Source organism: Leptonychotes weddellii, chromosome 14, assembly GCF_054177405.1.
Source record: "Leptonychotes weddellii isolate Sample4059 chromosome 14, ASM5417740v2, whole genome shotgun sequence".
Lineage (NCBI taxonomy): Eukaryota > Metazoa > Chordata > Mammalia > Carnivora > Phocidae > Leptonychotes > Leptonychotes weddellii.
The window spans coordinates 12,034,290-12,056,573 of record NC_138382.1 but is presented as its reverse complement, the minus strand read 5'-3'; the positions used below and the strand labels follow the sequence as shown (position 1 = coordinate 12,056,573).

The following is a 22,284-nucleotide window of genomic DNA, read 5'->3' as shown; positions in this document are numbered from 1 at the left end:
GAGCATGCAACTCTGGTCTTGGCATCCTGAGTTCGAACTCCATGTTGGATACAGGGATTACTTAATATATATTCTCTCTTCCTCTCTCTCTCTCTCTCTATATATATACACACACACACATATACATACATATTATATATATATATATAAACATATAGAGACTGACTATATAAATCAGTAATAATGAAGTCTAATTTGAAGGAAAAACAAAAAAAGATAGAATTAAAACCCTGATAAAAATAGTATGTGAGGGCGCCTGGGTGGCTCAGTTGGTTAAGCGACTGCCTTCGGCTCAGGTCATGATCCTGGAGTCCCGGGATCGAGTCCCGCATTGGGCTCCCTGCTTGGCGGGGAGTCTGCTTCTCCCTCTGACCCTCCTCCCTCTCATGTTCTCTGTCTCTCATTCTCTCTCTCTCAAATAAATAAATAAAATCTTAAAAAAAAAAAAATAGTATGTGAGGCAAAGTCCAAGGTCTTTGAATCTGGGGGAAAAGAGTACAAATTTTTTTTTAAAGATTTTATTTATTTACTTGTCAGAGAGAGATCACAAGCAGGGGGAGTGGCAGGCAGAGGGAGAGGGAGAAGCAGGCTCCCGCGGAGCAAGGAGCCCGATGTGGGACTCGGTCCCACAACCCTGGGATCATGACCTGAGCCGAAGGCAGACACTTAACCAACTCTACCCAAGAGTAGAGATACTAACTTAGATTTTGTTAAGTATGCATATTAAGATTTTAAGGGTTAAAAGGAAATAATTAAACCTTCACACCATCTTGAAGAAAGAACTACAATTAAGAGCAACCCAACAGCCCTAACCAGAAAGAATACTAACTGGGTACTAAGTGATATTAGCAAATAACAGTTATTAAGTATGATAATGGTTTGGGGTGCCAGGGTGGCTCAGTCAGTTAAGCGTCCAACTCTTAGTTTCAGCTCAGGTCCTGATCTCAGGGTCCTGAGATGGAGCCCTGCGCCAGGCTCCACACTCAACACAGAGGCTGCTTGTCCCTCTCTCTGCTCCTCCCCACACTCACATGTATGCTCTCTCTCTCAGTCTCTAAAATAAATAAATAAATTTTTGAAAATCTTAAAAAAAGTATGATGATGGTTCTATGAATATGTAGAAATGTCCTTATTTTACAAGCGCCCTATTAAAATTGTTCAAAGTATAAATGTCAAACTTTCTGCAATTTACTTTTAAATATGTAAGAAAATATAAATATATGAAGGAATTATGGCAAAATATGTCAAATATAGGAGATAGGTATTCATTAAACAAGTGCTTCTCACACTTAATGTACAAATGAATCAACTGGAGATCTTGTTCAAATGCAGATTCTGATTCAGTAGGTCAGAGGTAGGGCCTGAGATTTTGCATTTCTAACAAGCTCTTAAGTGATGCCTGATGCTACTGGCTCATGAACCATATTTTGAGTAGTAAGATATTGCAAAATTTCCTCTGCATACCTGACTGAAAAAATAATTAAGTCTACTCATTAAAGAAAAAGAAATGAGGGGCGCCTGGCTGGCTCAGTTGGTAAAGCATGAAATTCTTGACCTGAGGGTTGTGAGTTCAAGCCCCACATCGAATGTGGAGATTACTTAAGAATAAAATATTTTTTAAAAAAGAAAAGAAAAAGAAATGAGTATGTAAATTGCAAAACAAAAGAAAGTTTTATTTAAAATTTTTTAAAACTAATTTTTTTTAAGTGAAGTTATTTATTAAAAATAAATTCAGGACGCCTGGGTGGCTCAGTCGTTGAGCGTCTGCCTTCGGCTCAGGTCATGATCCCAGGGTCCTGGGATCGAGTCCCACATCGGGCTCCCTCCTCGGGGGGAAGCCTGCTTCTCCCTCTCCCCCTCCCGCTGCTTGTGTTCCTGCTCTCGCTATCTCTGTCTCTGTCAAATAAATAAATAAAATCTTTAAAAAAAATAAAAAATAAATTCAGAAGTGGGGCACCTGGGTGGCTCAGTTGGTTAAGCATCTAACTCTTGATTTTGGCTCAGGTCATGATCTCAGGGTCATGAGATCAAGCTCAGCATTGGGCCCCTCGCTGGGTGTGGAGCCTGCTTAAGATTCTCTCTCTCTCCCTCTTCCTCTGCCCCACCCCCAGCACATACTCTCTCTTGCTCTCTCTCTCTCAAAAAAAAAAGTTAAAAAAATAAATTCAGAAGAAAGCAATAATGGAAAAAAGAGGGAATATAGAAAAATCAGGATGAGAAAGCAAAGGAGAAGTTAGAAATAAATTTGAATATATCAGGAGTCACAAAAAGTATAAATGAATCCAATTTACCAGTTAAAAAACTGAGATTGGGGTGCCTGAGGGACCCAGTCAGTTAAGTATCCGATCTTAATCTCAGCTCCAGTCTTAATCTCAGGGTTCTGAGTTCAAGCCCCACATTGGGCTCCATGCTGGGTGTGGAGCCTAACTAAAAAAAACAAAACAAAACAAAACAAAAAACTGAGATTGTCAGACTGGGAAATTTAAAAATCCAATCCTAGCCTTTATGGAAGAGAAAAACCCAAGACATAAGAACAGAAAAACTGATAGTAATAAAATTGAAAACTAGATATATGGATATATGGGCAAACACAAACAAAAATAAAAGCTGTTGTAGCTGTAGTAATATCCAAAAAAATAGAACTTAAGGCAAAAAATGTTATTAGTTAGATTACAGAAGTTCACTAGATTGATAAAAGTTTGAAGCACTGAATTGTGGTATTCTCATAAAATGGAAAACTCTAAGAGCAGTGAAAATGAATGAAACCAGGAAAAACAGTAAGTTACATAAAGATGTGTGCAATATTATACCATTTCTATATAGTATAAAACCAGGCAAAATGATAATATATATTATATTGATAATATAATAATGTAATATATAATATGATAATATATTTATATTTATGATAATATATCATACACACATATACATAAACTATATGCACGCATGTGTGTAGAGTTTAGGGATGTGTAGACATAGAGGATTATAAAGAAGCACATGAGGATGACAGAATACGAATTGGGGTGTACCAGCAACATCAAGGGTACTAGATGCATTTCATGTGTTAAACCACTCTGTGTACATTGCTGTTCATTATATTTTTTACATTTCATAATATTTTTTTCCAAAGATGATGGAATGAGAACATGTATCTATTCACCATCCTGTTTGAAATTCCATTATAACCGTAGAAAGGAATATTTTTAAAAGAACCAATTTCTAACAGCTCCCGAGACAAAAGAAAAGGGGATACAGATAATCAGACTAAAAACATTGGGGGGATCCAGAGAAATAAGAGGAGAGAAACCACAGCCCAAAACACAGCAGGCCAAGAAAAGAGCAGTCCTCTCTGAAGAAACTCGAAGCTCATTCACGACTTAAAGCACAGCTCGGTTACTAACACTCAAAATTCTCCAAAGGCAATTGTTGAGCAGCTGACTTAATCAGTCAATTAAGGGATCGGCTTGCAGCGATCATCACAGAATAACTGGACCAAACTGACCCTTCTCCCCTTCCCCCCCCACTCCCCGTGCTCACTCCTCCCCACACTAAGCAGTGGCCAGCAATGGCTTTTAAGCCCAGTAGAAAAACCCAGTGCTTTCTAACCCAAAGATATGCAAAATACTGGCTGAATCAAGCTTAGAGACATATTTTGGTTTGGGTTTTTGTTGTTGTTGTTGTTGTTGTTGTTGTTTTTAAGATTTTATTTATTTATTTGAGAGAGAGAGCGTGTGTGTGTGTGTGTGTGTGTGAGAGAGAGAGAGAGAGAGAGAGCACAAGCAGGGGGAGATGCAGAGGGAGAGGGAGAAGCAGACTCCCTGCTGAGCAGGGAGCCCAATATGGGGTTCATGACCTGAGCCGAAGGCAGAGGCTTAACCAACTGAGCCACCCAGGCACCCCTAGAGACATATTTTGTTTGAACTCCAGAGCACTGCACTTACTGAAAACTTTTAAATAAAAATCCAGGTTTTCAGCTTTTCGTAAAAAACAAACAAACAAACAACATTAAGGACCAGGCATGCTGGACCCCTCAGTCCTGAATGACAACATCTGCTGGGCCTGACTTTATGCTCTTCAGGTTCTGAGTCCCTAATAATTTTCATCCTTAGCCCAGCTGGTTCCTACTAGCATTTTCAGTGTTTTCTTCTGCCTTAGGCCCACATTTCCCAGACTTTCCTGATTGCTAAACAGGTTTCCCAGGCCTTCCCTTAGAGATTTTGATTTGATGGGTGTTATGGGTTGAACTGTGTCCTCCCACCCCCCCAAATTCCCATGTTGGAGTCCTAACCCCTAGTCCCTCAGGATGACACTATTTGGAGATAGGCTCCCTTAGAGGTAATCAAGTTAAAATGGAGTCATTAGGGTGGACCCTAATCCAATAAGTGGTGTCCTTATGCAAAGGGAAATTTAGATACAGACACATGCATAGAGGGGAGATGATGTGAAGACTCAGAAGACCATCATCTACAAGCAAGGGAGAAAGGCCTGGAACACATCCTCCCCCTACAGCTCTCGGAAGGAACCAATCCTGCCAACACCTTGATTTTGAACTTCTAGATGCCAGAACTATGAGACAATGCATTTCTATTTTAAGCCACCCAGTCGTGGTACTTTGTCCTGAGAGCCCTTCAAATTAATACAGCGGATTTGGTACTGAGTCTAGAAATTTGTACTTTAAATAAATACAACAAACACAGCTGCACATTGCAATGACGGGTGAAGCTGAAAAAGAATACTGATTCCTGAATCCCAACTCCAGAGATTCTGACCTAATTACTCTAGGATGGGGCATCAGCATCAGGGTTTGCTAAATCGCCCTAGGTGCCGAAGTTGAGAACCACTAGTTGGGGAACACTGCTCTATGATACCAGATTTGACATTAATATACCAGTGACATTCTATTCCACTTTTTTTTCATTTCTTAGTTTTCTCATCTGTAAATAATTGATTAGCTGCCATTTACTGGGGCCCTCTGATGTGCTAGACACTTTATAATTTACCTCATTTAACGCCTAACAGTCTAAAAATTTGATCCCTGTTTACAGTTGAAGTAAGTGATCCTGAGATTAAATGATCTAAAGTGGGGGCGCCTGGGTGGTTCAGTCGGTTAAGCGTCCAATTCTTGATTTCAGCTCAGGTCATGATCTCAGGGTCATGAGATCAAATCCCACGTTGGGCTCACACTCAGTGGAGAGTCTGCTTGAGACTCTCTCTCTCCCTCTCCCTCTACCCCTCCCCACCCCACTCTGTTTCTAAAAAAAAATAAATAAATCTTTAAAAAAAAAAAATGATCTAAAGTGATCCATTAGGGGCACCGGGCTGGGACAGCATGCGACTCTCGATCTTGGGGTCATGAGTTTATTTTTTTTAAGATTTTATTTATTTATTTGACAGAGAGAGACACAGCGAGAGAGGGAACACAAGCAGGGGGAGTGGGAGAGGGAGATGCAGGCTTCCCATGGAGCAGGGCGCCCAATGTGGGGCTCGATCCCAGGACCCTGGGATCATGACCTGAGCCGAAGGCAGACGCCTAACCGACTGAGCCACCCAGGCGCCCCTCTTTTTTAATTTTTTTAGGATTTTATTTTTAAGTAATCCTACACTCAATGTGGAGCTCAAACTCACAATCCCGAGATCAAGAGTCGCATGTTCTACTGACTGAGCCAGCCAGGTGCCCCTCACTTTTTTCTTTTTAAGGCAGGAAAACATTTGCAATTCACTTAAATTTATTTCGAAGATCATGAAAGGTGGGGCGCCTGGATGGTTAATTCAGTTAAGCATCTGACTCTTGATTTCAGCTCAGGTCATGGTCTCCGGGTGGTGAGATCAAGACCTGCATTGGGCTCCAGGCTGGGTGTGGAGCCTGCTTAAGATTCTCTCTCCCTCTCTTCCTCCCTTCCTGCTCTCTCTCTCTCAAAAAAATAAAAATCATGGAAGGAAAACAATATTATAGCATATTAAAAAGAACCCTGGTGAGGTGAGACTACTAGGTGGAATCTCACAATGAGTTCCTCTTTTCCACATGGTTAATGAGACTCCATTTCCCCCACTGGCCTGAGATAAATTGCCTCCTGCCACGTACACTGGTTATTACCAAAGTAATCTGCTTAAAGATGTTTTAAATTAAAACATGAATCATATGCCCTATCGCCCTCATAACTGCTACCATTCAGTTTCCAAAAGGGTCACAGTACGTCTTTGCTGGCGAGTTCATCCATTCACTTTATTTCACATTTAGTGAGGACCCACTATGTGCCAGACACCATGCCAGGGACCTGGGAACCGGACTCCCTGCCCTCGTGGAGCCTTACTACAGCCAACGAGAAGGTCAGTAAATGAGCGAATTAGAGATTTTGAAGAAGGCTAGAAAAAGAAAGAAAACAGGATGATGACTGTAGGGTTTGTGGGGAAGGTGGTCAGGGAAGACCTCTCTGAGGAAGGAATATTTAAGCTAAAACCTGAAGATGAACAGGGAGCTGGGGAGGAAAAGAGCTAGAGCACAGCGTCCTGGCACAGGACGAGTGGGGATGAGTTTAATGTGTTTGAGGGACAGCAAAGGCCAGTGTGGCTGAAACACAGGAAGTAAAGAGAGGGATCCTATCAGATGAGGTTGGGTTAATATCAGTAAGTACGTTAAGTAGACAAGTCTTCCTTTGTCCCTCGTCAGACATCTACCCCATTTTCTCAAGTGGCCACCTGCCAGGAGAGCCAGACTGGGAGCTGTAAGAGGAGGCATCTGGGCCTTTGAGCTACCGGTGATCCTGACACACCCCCAGTTACACCCACGACTCTAGGAGATCACAAGCTCAGGGAGAAGACACTTTCCAGTATTTGGTTCTCCTACGGCCATTGTTTCTGAACTCAAAAATATAATAATTCAATAAATCGTTCTACTATTTATAACGTGGATAAGCATTGAGTGTTATTAGCAAACCAACTTCTAGACAACTCAAACCAAAAAATGGATACAACTTCCAGGGGTTGGTTCTAAAACCTGCTTCTAAGTTCTTCCTGGTTATGGGGGCAGCTAAAGAACCCTTGACTGAATCATCCCTCTGGCTCACCTTTCAAATGCCCCATGAAGACACAATTACAAAACAACAGAAAGTCCCAACAGGACCTCAAAATAAAAATATCCATCATCAGGTAGGGCAGATCCCAATTTTCAGTAAATATCATGTGACTGAAACCATCACTGGCTGGTTCAAGTTATGACCTCTGAAACTAAACTCCGGAGCCAAGAGAAAGTAGAACAAAGCCTCTACTGGAGATGGGGGGTAGGGGATGAATATTAAAAATATTTAACAACCGGTAGCAAGTGGTCACAGATCAATCAACACAAGGGCCAGCAGCAAACCCCTGCTTTGTGTACAGGGGTATGAGCAGGAAGGAGGTGAATGTCAGACCAGCTTCCTCTATTCTCACTTTCCCATCCATCCTGGAGAGTCAGAGACAAACCAAGAGGTCACCCAAAACTATGGAACCTCTTCTGAGGCAGTTAGGGCCACTGCCACACCCCTAAACCGAACTATGACTTTCTCTTTGTCCATTCTCAATCTACAAATCCTAGAAATGCAACATGACCACTGATGATATCTGATGCTGCTTGCAAGCTCAGGAGAGGTCAGGAAGCAAATGTTGTTCGCTAGGCATTGTAATTTTTCATGCTTCTGGTCAAAACAAAACAAAACAAAAAAATCACAAGCTGATTGGGATTACCCAGGAAAAAATTCTCCATAAGGTTAAGGCATGAGGTATCAGGTCCAAAAGAAGAGCCAGCCAGGATGCCTGTCTGGGTCAGCCGGTAGATTTTGAGACTCTTGATCTGGGGATTGTAAATTTGAGCCCAGCGTTGGGTGTAGAGATTTCTTAAAAATGAAATCTTTTGGGGCACCTGGGTGGCTCAGTCATTAAGCGTCCCTTTGGCTCAGGTCACAATCCCACGGTCCTGGGATTGAGCCCCACATCAGGTTCCTTGCTCAGAGGGGAGTCTGCTTCTCCCTCTCCCTCTGCTGTTGCCTCTGCTGCTCCCCCTACTTGTGCTCTCTCTGTCAAATAAATAAATAAAATCTTTAAAAATAAAATAAAGGGGCGCCTGGGTGGCTCAGTCGTTGGGCATCTGCCTTTGGCTCAGGTCATGATCCCAGGGTCCTGGGATGGAGCCCTGCACTGGGCTCCCTGCTCGGTGGGAAGCCTGCTTCTCCCTCTCCTCCCCCTGCTTGCGTTCCCTCTCTCACTGTGTCTCTCTCTGTCAAATAAATAAATAAAATCTTTAAAGAAATAAAAATAAAAAATAAAAAATAAAATAAAATCTTCTTTAAAAATAAAATCTTTTAAAAAACAAGAACAAAAACAAAACAAAACAAAAAAGAGCCAGCCTTAATCTAAGAGGACTAAACTTGACCACCTGAGAAATACTTCTGGTTAAAGCTGAAACCAGACCCCAATGATGGTAAGAGAGGAGTTCAAAGGCCCCCAAGTGTGGTGGAGGCAGGAAAGATTGAAATCTGGAAATTAAGTTGGAACCATATCTTACACCTTACTCTAAGAAAATTCCAAGTGGATCAAAGATTTAAATGTAAAATATGAAGTTCTAAAAATAAAACACATGAGAACTTTTTTATAACTCTGAAGCAATGAAAACCTTACTAGCTTTGTTTAGTAGTCATTAAAAAAAATTGGCCAATTGGTAAACTTTAACTACATTAAAAAAGCAAAGAAAAGCTTCTGCATGTGTGTGGGAGGGGGTGGGGAGAGAATATAAGTAAAGTCAAAAATAAATGACACCGTCAACCATATTAGAAATAAATAAATGATAAATTACGCCCTGAAAAATATCTTTACAATTAATATCACAGAAACAGAGATAATCTCCCTAATATTTAAAGAGCTCCTAGAAATTTAAAAAAAAAAAAAAACCACTAACACACAGGTTTTTTTTTGTTTTTTTTTTTTTTAAAGATTTTATTTATTTATTTATTTGAGACAGAGAGAATGAGAGACAGAGAGCATGAGAGGGAGGAGGGTCAGAGGGAGAAGCAGACTCCCTGCCGAGCAGGGAGCCCGATGTGGGACTCGATCCCGGGACTCCAGGATCATGACCTGAGCCGAAGGCAGTCGCCCAACCAACTGAGCCACCCAGGCGCCCTAACACACAGGTTTTTAAAAAAGGCAAAGAATACAAACAAACTATTCACAGAAAAGGAAGTACAAATGACTATAAATTAATGAAGAGTTGTGTAACCTCACTCAGACTGAAAGAATTGCAAATTAAAACTATCCTGAGATACTATTTTTTCCTCTACTAAATTGGCAAAAATGCAAAAAAGTAACAGCTATGGGAAGGCTATGGGAAGACGGACACTTTACTTAGATTGCTGGTAAGAGTTTAAATGGATATAACCCCAGGGGAGAGCTGCTTGTCACTATCAAGATTACTAATGCCAATTACTTTCATCCAGCAATTCCATTTCTGGGCATTTATCCTGCACCTATTAGTACATACTACATACATAGTATACAGAGTTATTCATTGTATTATTGTGACAGCAAAAGATTGGACCCAAACATCAATCACAGGGGACTATTATAATAATACCACTGCATATAGTAAAATACTATACAGTTGCAAAGATCAATGGGGAATTATTCTTGAAGCAATTTGAAAATATCTCTAAGATATAGTGAGTGGGGGAGAAAGCATGTTGCAGAACAATGTGTATAATATAATAGTATTATATAATTATATATATGTTACATATAATGACAATATAATATAATACCTCCTGAATATAAAAGGGAAGAGAGTAAGAATCTACTACTTTTGAGGGCAAATAAAAAAGTTCTAGAAGAATACTGTGCTGGATATTCTTGATTTTGTTCCTCCACCTCTAATCTTCAACCTTCCCCCCCTCACTCTTGCCCAGCAGGCTGAATATTATGCTTTAGGGATGCCATCTCACTTTGGGCTGGATTTGGCGAAAGGGAGGTAGACCAGGAGAACAGAGGACAGAAGAGTGTGATGGGTGGTATTTATTTTCCAGTGACAGCTACTAGTGGGCAACACTTCCTAAAACCCCCTCTAGTTCCAGTAACTGTTCCCTACTTTGTACCTTGAGCCCTAGCAATCACATGTTTCCCCCACAACCCTGCTTCTGCTAGCCCTGGCATGCTTGATCATCCTTGGTTGGTTTTCCTTAACCATGCACAAAATTCTGTAAATAGTCCCTCCATCAGCATCTTCTCCGCTACCCAACTTGAGCTTGCCATCTATTTCATGCTGGATCCAAGACTGACACAGATATTGAGCTGATGGATTTGAGGGACAAAAATGGAGATTTTTTTTCATTGTACACTGCTTTATTACTTTTTGGTTTCTGAAGCATATGAATCTATGGCATATTTAAAATTTTTAACATATGCTTTTTTAAACTTTTATTTTAAAATAATTATAGATTCACAGAAACTTGCAAAAATAGTAGAAATAATGGAGTCAAGATCCCCTGTGGCCTTCACCCAGTCTTCCCCAATAATTACATCTTATGTAACTATAGTATAATATAGGACAATAACAAAGTCAGGAAACTGACATTGGTACTATATAATGGCATAGTTCTTAAAAAAAAAAAAAATTACTTATTTATTTGAGAGAGAGAATGCGCGAGTGCGAGTGGGAGGGCAGAGGGACAGAGGGAGAGAGTCTTTTAAGCAGACTCCATGCTGAGCACAGAGCCCAAAGCAGGCCCATGATCCCATGCCCCGGAGATCCATGACCTGAGCCAAAATCAAGTTGGTGATTCAACTGACTGAGCGACCCAAGGACCCCTATACTATACAATGGCATAGTTTTATTATTCTTGAAGCAATTTGAAAATATCATGTAACCCTACTGTAATCAGGATACAAAACTATCCCATCATCACAAGGCTCTCCCTTATGCTACTCCTTCACCATTACACCCACCATTTCTCCCCACAACATCCCTAACCCCTGGCAGTCACTAATCTGTTTCCCATCTCTATAATTTTGTCATTTTGAGAATGTCGTATCAATGGAATTGTATAACATGTGACCTTTTAAGATTCACTTTTTTTCATTTAGCACAATGCCTTTGAGATCCATTAAGTTGTTGTACCAACAGTAAGTTCCTTTTTTATTGTGGAGTAGTATTTCCTGGTATCAATGTACCAAGTTTATTTAATCATTCCCTTATCAAGGGACATTTTGATTGTTTGCAGTTTGAGGCTATAAAAAATAAAACTTCTGGGCGCCTGGGTGGCTCAGTTGATTAAGCGACTGCCTTCAGCTCAGGTCATGATCCTGGAGTCCCGGGATCAAGTCCCACATCGGGCTCCCTGCTCAGCGGGGAGTCTGCTTCTCCCTCTGACCCTCCTCCCTCTCATGCTCTCTGTCTCTCATTGTCTCTCTCGCAAATAAATAAAGTCTTAAAAAAAAAATTAAAATAAAACTTCTGTGAACATTTGCATACAGAGTTTTGTGTGGACATGAATTTTCATTTCTCTGGGATAAATGCCCAGGTGTATGATTATAACTCATACACTAAGTGTGTGTTCAGTACTTTAAGAAACTATTTTCCAGAGTGGGTATCATTTTACCTTCCCACCAGCAATGTGTGAGAGATCCAGTTTCTTCTAACCATTGCCAGCATTTAGTACTCTCACTACCTTTTATTTTAACAGTTGTAACAGATGCACGGTGATATCCTACTAGGGTTTTCATTTGCATTTCCCTAATGGCTAATGATGTTGAACATCTTTGCCTGTGTTTATTTGCCATCCAGATATCCTCTTCAGTGACATGTCTCTTCATGTCCTTCGCTCATTTTTTTTTTTAAAGATTTTATTTATTTGAGAGAGAGAATGAGAGACAGCACAAGAGGGAAGAGTGTCAGAGGGAGAAGCAGACCCCCAGCTGAGCAGGGAGCCCGATGCGGGACTCGATCCGGGGACTCCAGGATCATGACCTGAGCTGAAGGCAGTCGCTTAACCAACTGAGCCACCCAGGCGCCCTCCTTTGCTCATTTTTTAAAAGATTTTATTTTTAAGTAATCTCTCCACCCCATGTGGGGCTTGAATTTACAACCCTGAGATCAAGAGTCACATGCTCCTTCGGCTGAGCCAGCCAGGCGTCCCCACCTTTGCCCATTTTCTAACTGGATTGTTTGAACATATACATGTAAAAGGTTTATGGGTTTACACTGGAAATGCAAGTTTATTTTGTAAGCATGAAGGAAGTATAGGAGGGCTATTTGATGACATTGTAGCTGTTTAAATGCAGATGCAGGAGATAGAATGATGATGAAGCTAAGACAAATATTGACAAAATAATGTCATGTGTGAACACAAAAGGGAGGAAGGAAGAGGGAAAGGAGGAGGGGAGTGAGGGGCAGTGGAGAGAGGAAGAAAGGAAGAGTGGAAACAGAGCAAAGCCAAAGAGAGCAGGATAGATAGAACAGAAAGAATAAAGAAGGGGAAGAAGCAAGAGATACAGTGGCTTCTGAGCACACTCTAGAACAAGGGCTTTTATCAAGGGTAGAAGGCAACTCCAAGACAGATGGGCAAGGTTGTCCATAAAGAAGTTTTGGGAGGAGCCTGGCTGGCTCAGTCAGAAGAGGATGCAACTCTTGATCTTGGGGTCATGATGTTAAGCTCCACATTGGCTGTAGAGATTACTTAAATAAATTAAAAAAAAAAAAGTTTTTGGTATTATAAAATTGAATTGTAACCTGCAAAGTGATGAAAACTCTGACTTCCTTTAAACTAAATCTAAGCTGACAGCTAGTGGAGGGGTTGAAAGAGAACTGGGAGTCAAGGGATATAATCTTTAAGATTTTATTTCTTTTTTATTTATTCATTCATTCAAGAGACAGAGCAAGGGGAGGAGCAGAGGGAGAGGGAGAGAAACTCAAGCAGACTCGGCACTGAGCATGGAGCCCGACACAGGGCTCCATCTCACGACCCCGAGATCACGACCCACGCTAAAATCAAAAGTTGGTCGCTCAACCAACTGAGCCACCCAGGCACCCCGGGATGTGATCTGACAAAGCTCTGATAAGCTCTTTCATCTGTGGATTGGGAAATCAAATCATCTGCCTCTCCTATCTCTTGAGGGCTATATCCTATAAAACACTTACTAGAAACTACTTTTGCAACTGAAAGGTCTTACAAATAAAAATTGTGATTGCCAATATTATTATGACTCTGTGTTCTTTACATTACAGTTAAATTAAAATACTCTATAAATGAAACTGTAACGTACATAAAGTGTGTAGGGCCACAGAGAACGAGGGGGGGTGAGGGACACAAGAGAGGCTCGAGTTAATGACCTTGGGAGGCCATGAGGCAGTATTGGCTTCAGTGAGAGCCACCTCTCAACCTCTTTCTTCCCGTCACGGCAATGAGAGGAAGCCTGGGAACATCCAGCAGTTGGCGGGATGGGAAATTCCCGAGGTGGTTTCTCATATTCAACTCTCTTCTCAATCCCAGTTAGACCTCAACTCAAAGGGACCCTCCTCTTCCCGAAGAAGCCACCACCCTGATCAAAATCCTTATCAGTACATTCCAGAATTTCTGCATCAGTCTCTAACTCAGCAGAACATCAGTATTTCCCCTCAACTGCTCTTCCTGATTTCACCATCTCAGTCAATGACAAGGTTATCCTTTTGGTGTAAACTTTTCAGTTTCCAAACTTTGAAGTCATTCCTGAATCCTCCTACTCATATCCAGGACCACATGTGACATCGTGGGCCTTAGGCACTTTGCCTTCATGGGTCTCTTTCTCCATCAGAAAAAATATATATAACCATATTAAATATATACATATACTTTACAACTGCATGATTACAAAGATGATGTATATAGTCCAACCTGGATTCACTTTATATATTCTTTCTTTTTCATTTTGAGATAAATTAAAACTAAAACATTTTTGTGGACCCCTGAAGGTATCATGGGTCCTAGGCACTGTGCCTACTGCCTAATGGCTAAGTCAGTCCTGCTATTCGCCAAGATCCACAGTCTATGGGACGAAGCCCTAACTTTCTGTTCTGGAGATCAGGGCCTTCAAAAATCTGACTGTTCACCAGTCAGTCTTTTTGATTCTGCTTTCCCACACAAATGCCTTTCCTTGGTCAAGCTGGCTTGCCCACTAGTTCTTGAGCATAGTTGTTCCTTTCACCATTGTTGGAGTTGCTTCTCTCCTTTTGCAATCTCCTTCCCCAAATCTTTACTTTGATTTATATCTGTCATAGGAGGCCCATTTAACTCTGGCTTGAGGGAGACAGCATGGTATAGGCAGAAGAACACGAAGTAGATTTAGATGGCCTTAGGTTACTTTTCCTCTCTGAGCTCGTTTCCTTTCTTCTAGGGGCACCTGGCTGGCTCCCCTCCCCTGCTCAGCGGGGAGCCTGCTTCTCCCTCTCCTCCCCGCTCATGCTCTCTGTTGCTCTCTCTGTCTCTCTCAAATAAATGAATAAAATCTTTAAAAATTAAAAAATTAAAAAGGATAATATCACCTCTCTTTTAGGACTGACATGAGGCTTACATGGGAGGAAGTACAAAACAAAAAACAGAAAACCCTAGAAAGGTACTTGGCACACAGCACCCTTCCTTCCTTTCCCTTCTCACTTCTTCCTAACTGTGCAAGCTTTCAGTGATCTGTTTCTCTGTTGAAAGTCCTCTACTAGGGACGCCTGGGTGGCTCAGTTGGTTAAGCGTCTGCCTTCAGCTCAGGTCATGATCCCAGGGTCCTGGGATCGAGTCTTGCATCGGGCTCCTTGCTCAGCAGGGAGCCTGCTTCTCCCTCTGCCTGCCACTCCCCCTGCTTGTACTCTCACTCGCTCTCTCATCTGCGCTCGTTCTCTCTCTCTAGCAAATAAATAAAAAATCTTGGAAAAAAAAAAGAAAGTCCTCTCCTAGATGCTTAGTCAAACCCAGACAATCTTTCTTCTTAGATTGGGTTATAAGCAGAAATATATAAATACAAATAAACTTCACTGAGCTGTAATAGGCATACTACAAATTGCATATATTTAAAATGTACAATTTGGTGAGTGTAGACTTATATACAAACCCCTGAAACAATCACCATGATCAAGATAATAGGCATACCCATCACCACCAAAACTTTCCTTGTGCTGCTTTGTGATCCATCCTCCCAAACTTCCCAGGTCCCCTCCTGTTCCAGGCGATCACTAATCTGCTTTCTGTCACTGTAGATTAGTTTGCATTTTCTAAAAACTGTATATAAATGAAATCATACAGCATGTACTTTTTTATGTCACTCCTTTCATTTTGAGATTCATCTATATCATCACATGAATCAATAGTTCATTCCTTTTTAATGCTGAGTAGTATTCAATTGCATGGGAATACTACAGTTTATCTTTACACCTGTTGATGGACATTTGGGTTTTTTCCCAGTGTTAGGCTCTCTAAATAAAGTCACCATGAACAACTTTGTGTGCACATATACTTTCATTTCTCTTGGGTAAAGACCAGGAATGAAAAGACTGAGCCATAGAGTACACGTTCACCTTTCCAAGAAATTGCCAAAGTTTTTCCAAAGTGGTTGTCCCGTTTACATTCCCACCAACATGCATGAGCTATCCTAGTAGCTCCTCATTGTTGCCAATCCTGGGTACAGTTAGTCTTTTTAATTTTAGTCATTCTAGTGGATGTTTAATAAATATATTATTTAAAAAGTTTATGGGTCAGACATTTAGAACACAAAGGCAAGTGAATAGACATAGCTGAATTAGTGCTCATATTAGCTCTATGCCCTGATTTTTTTTTTTTTAATAGAAATCCTAAGCCTGAGACTCCTGAGTCCCGAGTGTCACCTTTTGGACTTCTGAAGCTAAATACTGAACCCTCTAAGCTGTGATTCCCTCTAAGCCCTGGTCTGAACAATAGAAGGGAAAGAGAAAATGAGAGAAGGCTAAGCCATTGAATTACTTACTTACTATTGTGGTGGGTTTTTTTTTTTAGTTCCTCATGTTTACTTTTTAAATTTTTTTGAAGTTTTTATTTTAATTCCAGTTAGTTAACATACAGTATTATACTAGCTTCAGGTGTACAATATAGTAATTCAATACTTCCATATATCACCCTATGCTCATGTTGTTTTAATTATTTTTTTCCTTGTTTTATACAAATGTCCATATCAGAAGCTCAGTGTTGGCTTTTGCTGTGGGCAGGTGGGGCTCTTAGCGGCAATGGCGGCCAAATAAGGGCAAGTCCATCCTGTTCAGTTTACACCTAGTTCTGTCCCTGCCACTCTGGCCCCTCTGTATGTAGGTAGGCTCACTGAGAAAGCATCAGAGTGACTGAAGAAAGAAATCAACTGGTATCCACAGGACAGGTTATCTTGTCAACTCATCTATTAAGAGCATCCTCTGTAATATACACTCTGTGTCTGCTCTGAAACATCCCTTAACATACTTCTCCTTCATTGCCAGTCATTCATGATACCAGTTTTCCTATATTGTTTTCCCCAAGTCCCTAATAAGCTGGACAGTCTGTTTACTACTGTTTGTGAATCACCTGAGATCCGAACAGTCTCTTCTTTCACACAAAGTGACAACCAGATGTACCATTCAAAGTTCTGCCACTGGGAGGATTTCCCTTCTCCACGACCTTTTAGGGCCACCCTCAAATGAAGCTGTATGCCAGAGGCTACAGACGCGAGCATATTAGAAGATCCCACAGTATACGAGGCCCATACTCCTTCATCAAGTGGTCATCAAAATCTTCCCCTGCAGCCATGTATATGCAGTGAGGAAGGGCAGTGAAACAGAGGACCAGGCAATGGGGGAGGCTTGAGTCATCCGCTTGGCAGTTCTCTTGACCCCTGGATCTGCGTGGGACTGACTGCATAGATCTTATTTCCATTTATAATGGAAGGCTGCTACACACACATTGTTTTATGGTTAGTGGAGGCTCCCATCCACATTGGGTAGTTGGGTCATACACATATATGACGGTCCATGGTAAGGCTTTCAGGCTCTACCACGCCACAGGAGCAAGCCAGAGCTGCTCTCAAACGGTAATAATTGCCAGCAGGTCGTGAGTTTCCTACTGGGGATTGCTAGAGGTTCTAGAATATATTCTCTTGGTTACAGATATGTTGGGTATCATTGGGTCTGCTGGGCCATAAGGCTCAAGTGGCAGGCAACTGGCACCTCAGCCCGCACCTGCTTCAGAACGATTTCTTGCTCTGGATCCTACTCAAAACTATCAGCTTCACAGCATACTAGGTAAACAGGTTGGAACATCATGCTCAAGTGTGGCATACGTTGCTGCCAAAATCCAGAGACTCAACGTACATTGTGCCTTCTGTAGTGGTGAAGGCAATGAAGCAACTTGTGTCTCACTTTAAAGAGCCATGCCTCAGGGGTGCCTGGGTGGCTCAGATGGTTAACCGTCTGCCTTCGGCTCAGGTCATGATCCCAGGGTCCTGGGATCGAGCCCCGCGTCGGGCTCCTGACTCAGCGGAGAGTCTGCTTCTTCCTCTCCCTCTCCCTCTGCCTCTCCCACTGCTCATGCTCTCTCTCTCTCTGTATCTCTGTGTCTCAAATGAATAAATAAAATCTTTAAAAAAAATTTAAAAAAAGAGCCATGCCTCAGACTATTGCACTCATCAAAACATCACACATGAGGCAGGGCCCTGAACTCTCATAGACTTTCTCGCCTAACTTCTGGCATAAATGTGACTTACTAAAGCATGTAGGGTACTTGCTACTTCCTGTTCCCCAGTTCCAATTAGCATCATGTCATCATTCCAGTGGATCAGACTGAGGCTATGTAGACTATCAAGATGATCGAAGTCCCTTTGGGCTCTATTACAACAGACTGCAGGAGAGTTCACAAGGCCTAGAGGCAAATCAGTAAAGGTATATTGTTGCCCTGCCTGGCAAAGGCAAACAGCTTCAAAATGCTTCACATTGTTATTAATGATGAGGATGGAAAAAAAGCATTTGCCAGGTCAATAGCTATAAATGGATACATAAGGCTATACTGATTTGTTTTAGTAACGATACCGCAGCGAGGCCATAGTTATGATTGGCATTACCATCTGTTTAATTTTGCCATAATATATAATCATCTCCGTAACCCATCTGACTTTCGTACTAGCCAAAGAAGCAACTGGAATGGGGATGTGACAGAATCGTACCGCTGCAGCTTTCAAGTGTTTGATGGTGGCACCGACCTCTAGAATTCCTCCCGGGACAGGGAATTGCTTTTGGCTTACTATCTTGAAGGGAGAGTTTTCGCTTGACTTTTTCTATGATGGTACCCACAGTGTCATCTGCTCTGTGACTATAGGAGATGTGCTCTTTTCCTGCAAAAGCTTCCGCCCAGGCTTTCTGATTATCCACTTAAGTTGGAAACTCACAGTTTCATTTCTCCTTTATCCTTTGTACACACTCTGGGACCGTTAAAGGAAGCCAGGTGGCTCCATGATCTACATAATCATTATTACCACCATAATGACTAAATGCCACAACTACTTGATCTGTCCTCCTCCTGCCCACATGGGGATAATCTGAATAATCATAATGCTGCTATATACCAGGGATTATGTGTCCCATTTTCCACTGGCAAATAAGTCTATGCTTTTCAAATAGATGGGCAACCCAACCTCAGAATCCCATTCTAAATGTCTATTTTCTGGGGCCACTTGTGATAGCAATTTTTATGTCAGTCAAGATCCCAGAAAGAAAAAGATGACATGCTAATATTGGATAGTTTAGGGGTGCCTGGCTGGCTCAGTCCATTGAGCATGTGACTTGATCTCGGGGTTGTGAGTTTGAGCCCCACACTGGGTGTTGAATTTACTTAAAAATAAATAAATAAATAAATAAAATTGACTAGTTTAAGGAGTGTTTTAAAAAGAGACTATTCAGGGGGCACTTGGGTGGCTCCGTTGGTTGGGTGTCTGCCTTTGGCTCAGGTCATGATCCCAGATCTCTGGGATCAAACCCCATGTCAGGCTCCCTGCTCAGCGGGGAGCCTGCTTCTCCCTCTCCCTCTGCCTCACCCCTCCATTGCTCTCTCTCCTCTCTGTCTCAAATAAATAAATAAAATCTTAAAATAAGTAAATTAAATAAGAAGAGACTATTTACAAGGAACTGAGTAGGGTATAGGGAATCCACAAAGCATGGTACAGTAGCCTAAGGCTAGAAGGAGCATGACATCATTACCACCTCTAGACTTGAAGGAGCATTAAGGATGTCCTTCTGGAACTAGAAGAAAGGTCTGTATGTACAGAATCATCGGACCATCTCTACGTATCCTCAGTCTGCCCATGGTGACCCCACAGGAAGGAAGCCGGGGGAATAATCTGGACTCCTCTTTCAGGGATTCCCATTACACGACTCCAATTGGAAGCAAAAGGCAAGGACACCCATGGATGTAACCCCTACAGTCAGCCTCCCGGGTCACAAAACAGGGTGCAGCAGGATGGAGAGTGAATCTAGAGGGACAAATGGAAGATGTACTATGGTTTTAAAAAATTAACTTGTGTGTGTTTATGTTTGGTCCCTCCACGTAGATTGTAAACCTCTTGGGGCAGAGACTGCCTTATCCTTCCATGGATCCTCCCATAGCACCTGGGACAGTTTGGCATGACTGAATGAATGAAAGTACCTCAATGTTCATAGGGATGCCATAACACGTCCATAAACCAAGTTACAAAGCATGATTAAAAAAAACAACTATGTTAAGGAAAAATATGCCCTTATGTATCGTACCCAATTCCAGAGTGATTGGTACACAGGGGAACAGAGCACAGCATCACAAAATGACTGGATCAGGTGAAACTCTGACAGCATTTAATATACTCCCAGCTGAACAAAGATTTCAGCTCTCCTTCAATGATTTCATAGGTAGGCGTCAGGCAGCCCAGCCCCTGCTTTTGATTAGATGAAATCAAATCACCCAGCTTGTGGCTTTAAAGTAATAGCTGAGTAACGGATGGTAATTTCCCATCTATTATGTTAAGGCTTCCTTTCCAATGGGTTTTTGTGCATTCTGCTAAGTGACTCTGATTTTCATTTCCCCAACACATTTTTCTTTCCTGAATGCCCTCCCAGTATGCCTTGTTTTGACCGTCAATGGCTTAGTACAGTTTGCAAGGATTTGTTTTCCTCTGCTACAGACTGATTCTTTTTACCTCACTTTGATTTGTTAGGAAGGATCTGACCTCCTATCAGTGACAGGAGAGGTGTAGAGGGCTTTTTCTGCAGATAATAAAGAAGTAGCAATTTTATTACATTGTATTACAGAATTTGAAGAGTAAGGAAGAGAGAGCAGAGGGTTGCCATAAGAAAATCAATCACCCAAGTGTATTGCTGCAGAACGTGTGCCTGGACACATACAAAGAGTCAAAACAAAGAAGGGTTTAAATATAGAGAGCATGTCATTACCTTCTCACCCTGGGGCCATATATATTGATACACACATGTTAACTTAGTATCAACATGAAATCAAAGTGCTATGTTCACCTCTCATGACCACAAGTGGCAAAATAAAATAATAGATTACTGAGTGATACTGGGCTAGTATGACAATTATTCCCCTTGAAGATTACATTTCAATTTTTGTAAGTCTTTATTATTGAGGAATAATAGACATAAAGTGCAATCTTAAGAGTATAGCTCAATATACATATATGTGCATATATGCACATAACTCTCACCAGATCAAAAAGTAAAACATTTCCAGCACTCTAAAAGGTTCCCTGCTGTTCACTTTTAGTCCTACCTCCAAGGGTATCCACTATTCTGACCTCTATCAACACAGATTAATTTTGCCTGCTTTTTTTTTTTTTCATTTAAATGGAATCATACAGTATTTCTATTTTGTGTCCAGTTTATTTTTTGCTCACCACTGTGAGATTCAGCAGTATCGCTGTGTGTATCACTAGATTATTTACTTTCACCGTTGAGGAATATTCTATTGTATGTATACACCACAATGTATTTATTCATTCTATCACTGATGGGCATTTCATTCCTTTGAATAAGACTGAACAAACTGCAAATAAATATTTAACAAATTGTACTCAGATATAAATCACAGAATAACCTCTTACCAGAAATTAAGAGATACACTTTCCTCCTCTATGCATATCCAGCGGCAGTTTTGAAAATGCCTTTCTTTCTCTATGATAGCAACACCTAGTGGCCTAAGAAGGCTATAGGTCTGGATGTGCGCGTTTAGATTTACAAAGTGACTTTTAGTTGTAAAAGACCTCCAACAGCATCTAGATGTCCATTAAAACCACATAACAACGTCCGGGCCCCCCTAGAAATCATTTAAATCAGAATCTTTGAAGGTGAGAGCCCAGGACTGTTCAGTTATAAAAGCTGTCTTGGCGATTTTAATTTGCAGCCAGGGCTGAGAACTACCAATCTAGAACAGTTTTTGCTGAACATCATCATCCCCTGGAGGGCTTGTTCAAACACAGATTGCTGGACCCCACCCCGAGTGTATTTTAGTGTTTCTGGGTGGTGCCCCAAAATTCGCATCTCTAACAAGTTCCCAGGTGAAGCTGATGCCACTGGTCCTGGGACCACATTGATGAGAACCAATAATGCAGACCGACACTGTCATTTCACACAAGAAGAAACATCAGGCTGGGCATGTGAAGTAATTTGCTGGAGTTGTAGAGCCAGTTAGGGACAAAGCTATAATCAGAATGGAGCCTCACAGTCACTTTTCCTCTCATCTGATAGCGGTATAATTGGGTATCTCTGAATGTCACATCATCTGAAGTTACGTGAAAAGACAGGCTACTTCCCTCCCACAGAAAACAAAACAAGATGTTTAAGGGGTGGGTGAGAGTAACTCTTTCCCACAAACCTATTTGCAAGAACTTAGGCATTCCGAGGAAGTGAGCAGATCACATATTACAGAACCAGGACTTGAGAAGCCAGCAGGGACGGGAAACAGAGTCAGCTTGAACTCTGACCTCTGCTCGGGAAACAATGCATTTGTCCTCTCACTCCTCCCCTCCTTCAACCGCCCTCTAAAGGCTGAGCTGCTTCAACCCAGATGGGCCATATGGTCACAAGTCACCTGGTCAGGAGTCAGGAGACCTCTTGGCCAGTAGTTTGTCTCTCCAACACCTCTCTCAGAGCACAAGATTAATCCGTCTCGCTGTGTTTCCCTATGGCTCCTAAATCTCACCCATATTTGCCCCTTACTAAAGAATGTTTCCAAATATGGCTGGCTCGTCCCTGCCACACCTGAGGTTCAG

The 22,284-nt window shown here is 41.5% G+C and overlaps 1 protein-coding gene across 2 annotated transcripts in view; it reads right to left on the bottom strand.

Moving 5' to 3' along the window:
- Window positions 1–22,284, bottom strand: part of C14H9orf85 (chromosome 14 C9orf85 homolog) — a 109,069-nt gene that overhangs the window by 33,433 nt on the left and 53,352 nt on the right. The window contains exon 3 of one of the 2 annotated variants that reach the window (XM_081802845.1): window positions 2,313–2,427. The exons of the other annotated variant lie outside the window; for it this stretch is intronic. Within the exon in view, the coding sequence (XP_081658971.1) occupies window positions 2,424–2,427 (4 nt within the window). The 3' untranslated portion in view covers window positions 2,313–2,423. Of the gene's footprint in view, window positions 1–2,312; window positions 2,428–22,284 lie in introns of those variants that run through there. 2 annotated transcript variants of the gene reach the window in all.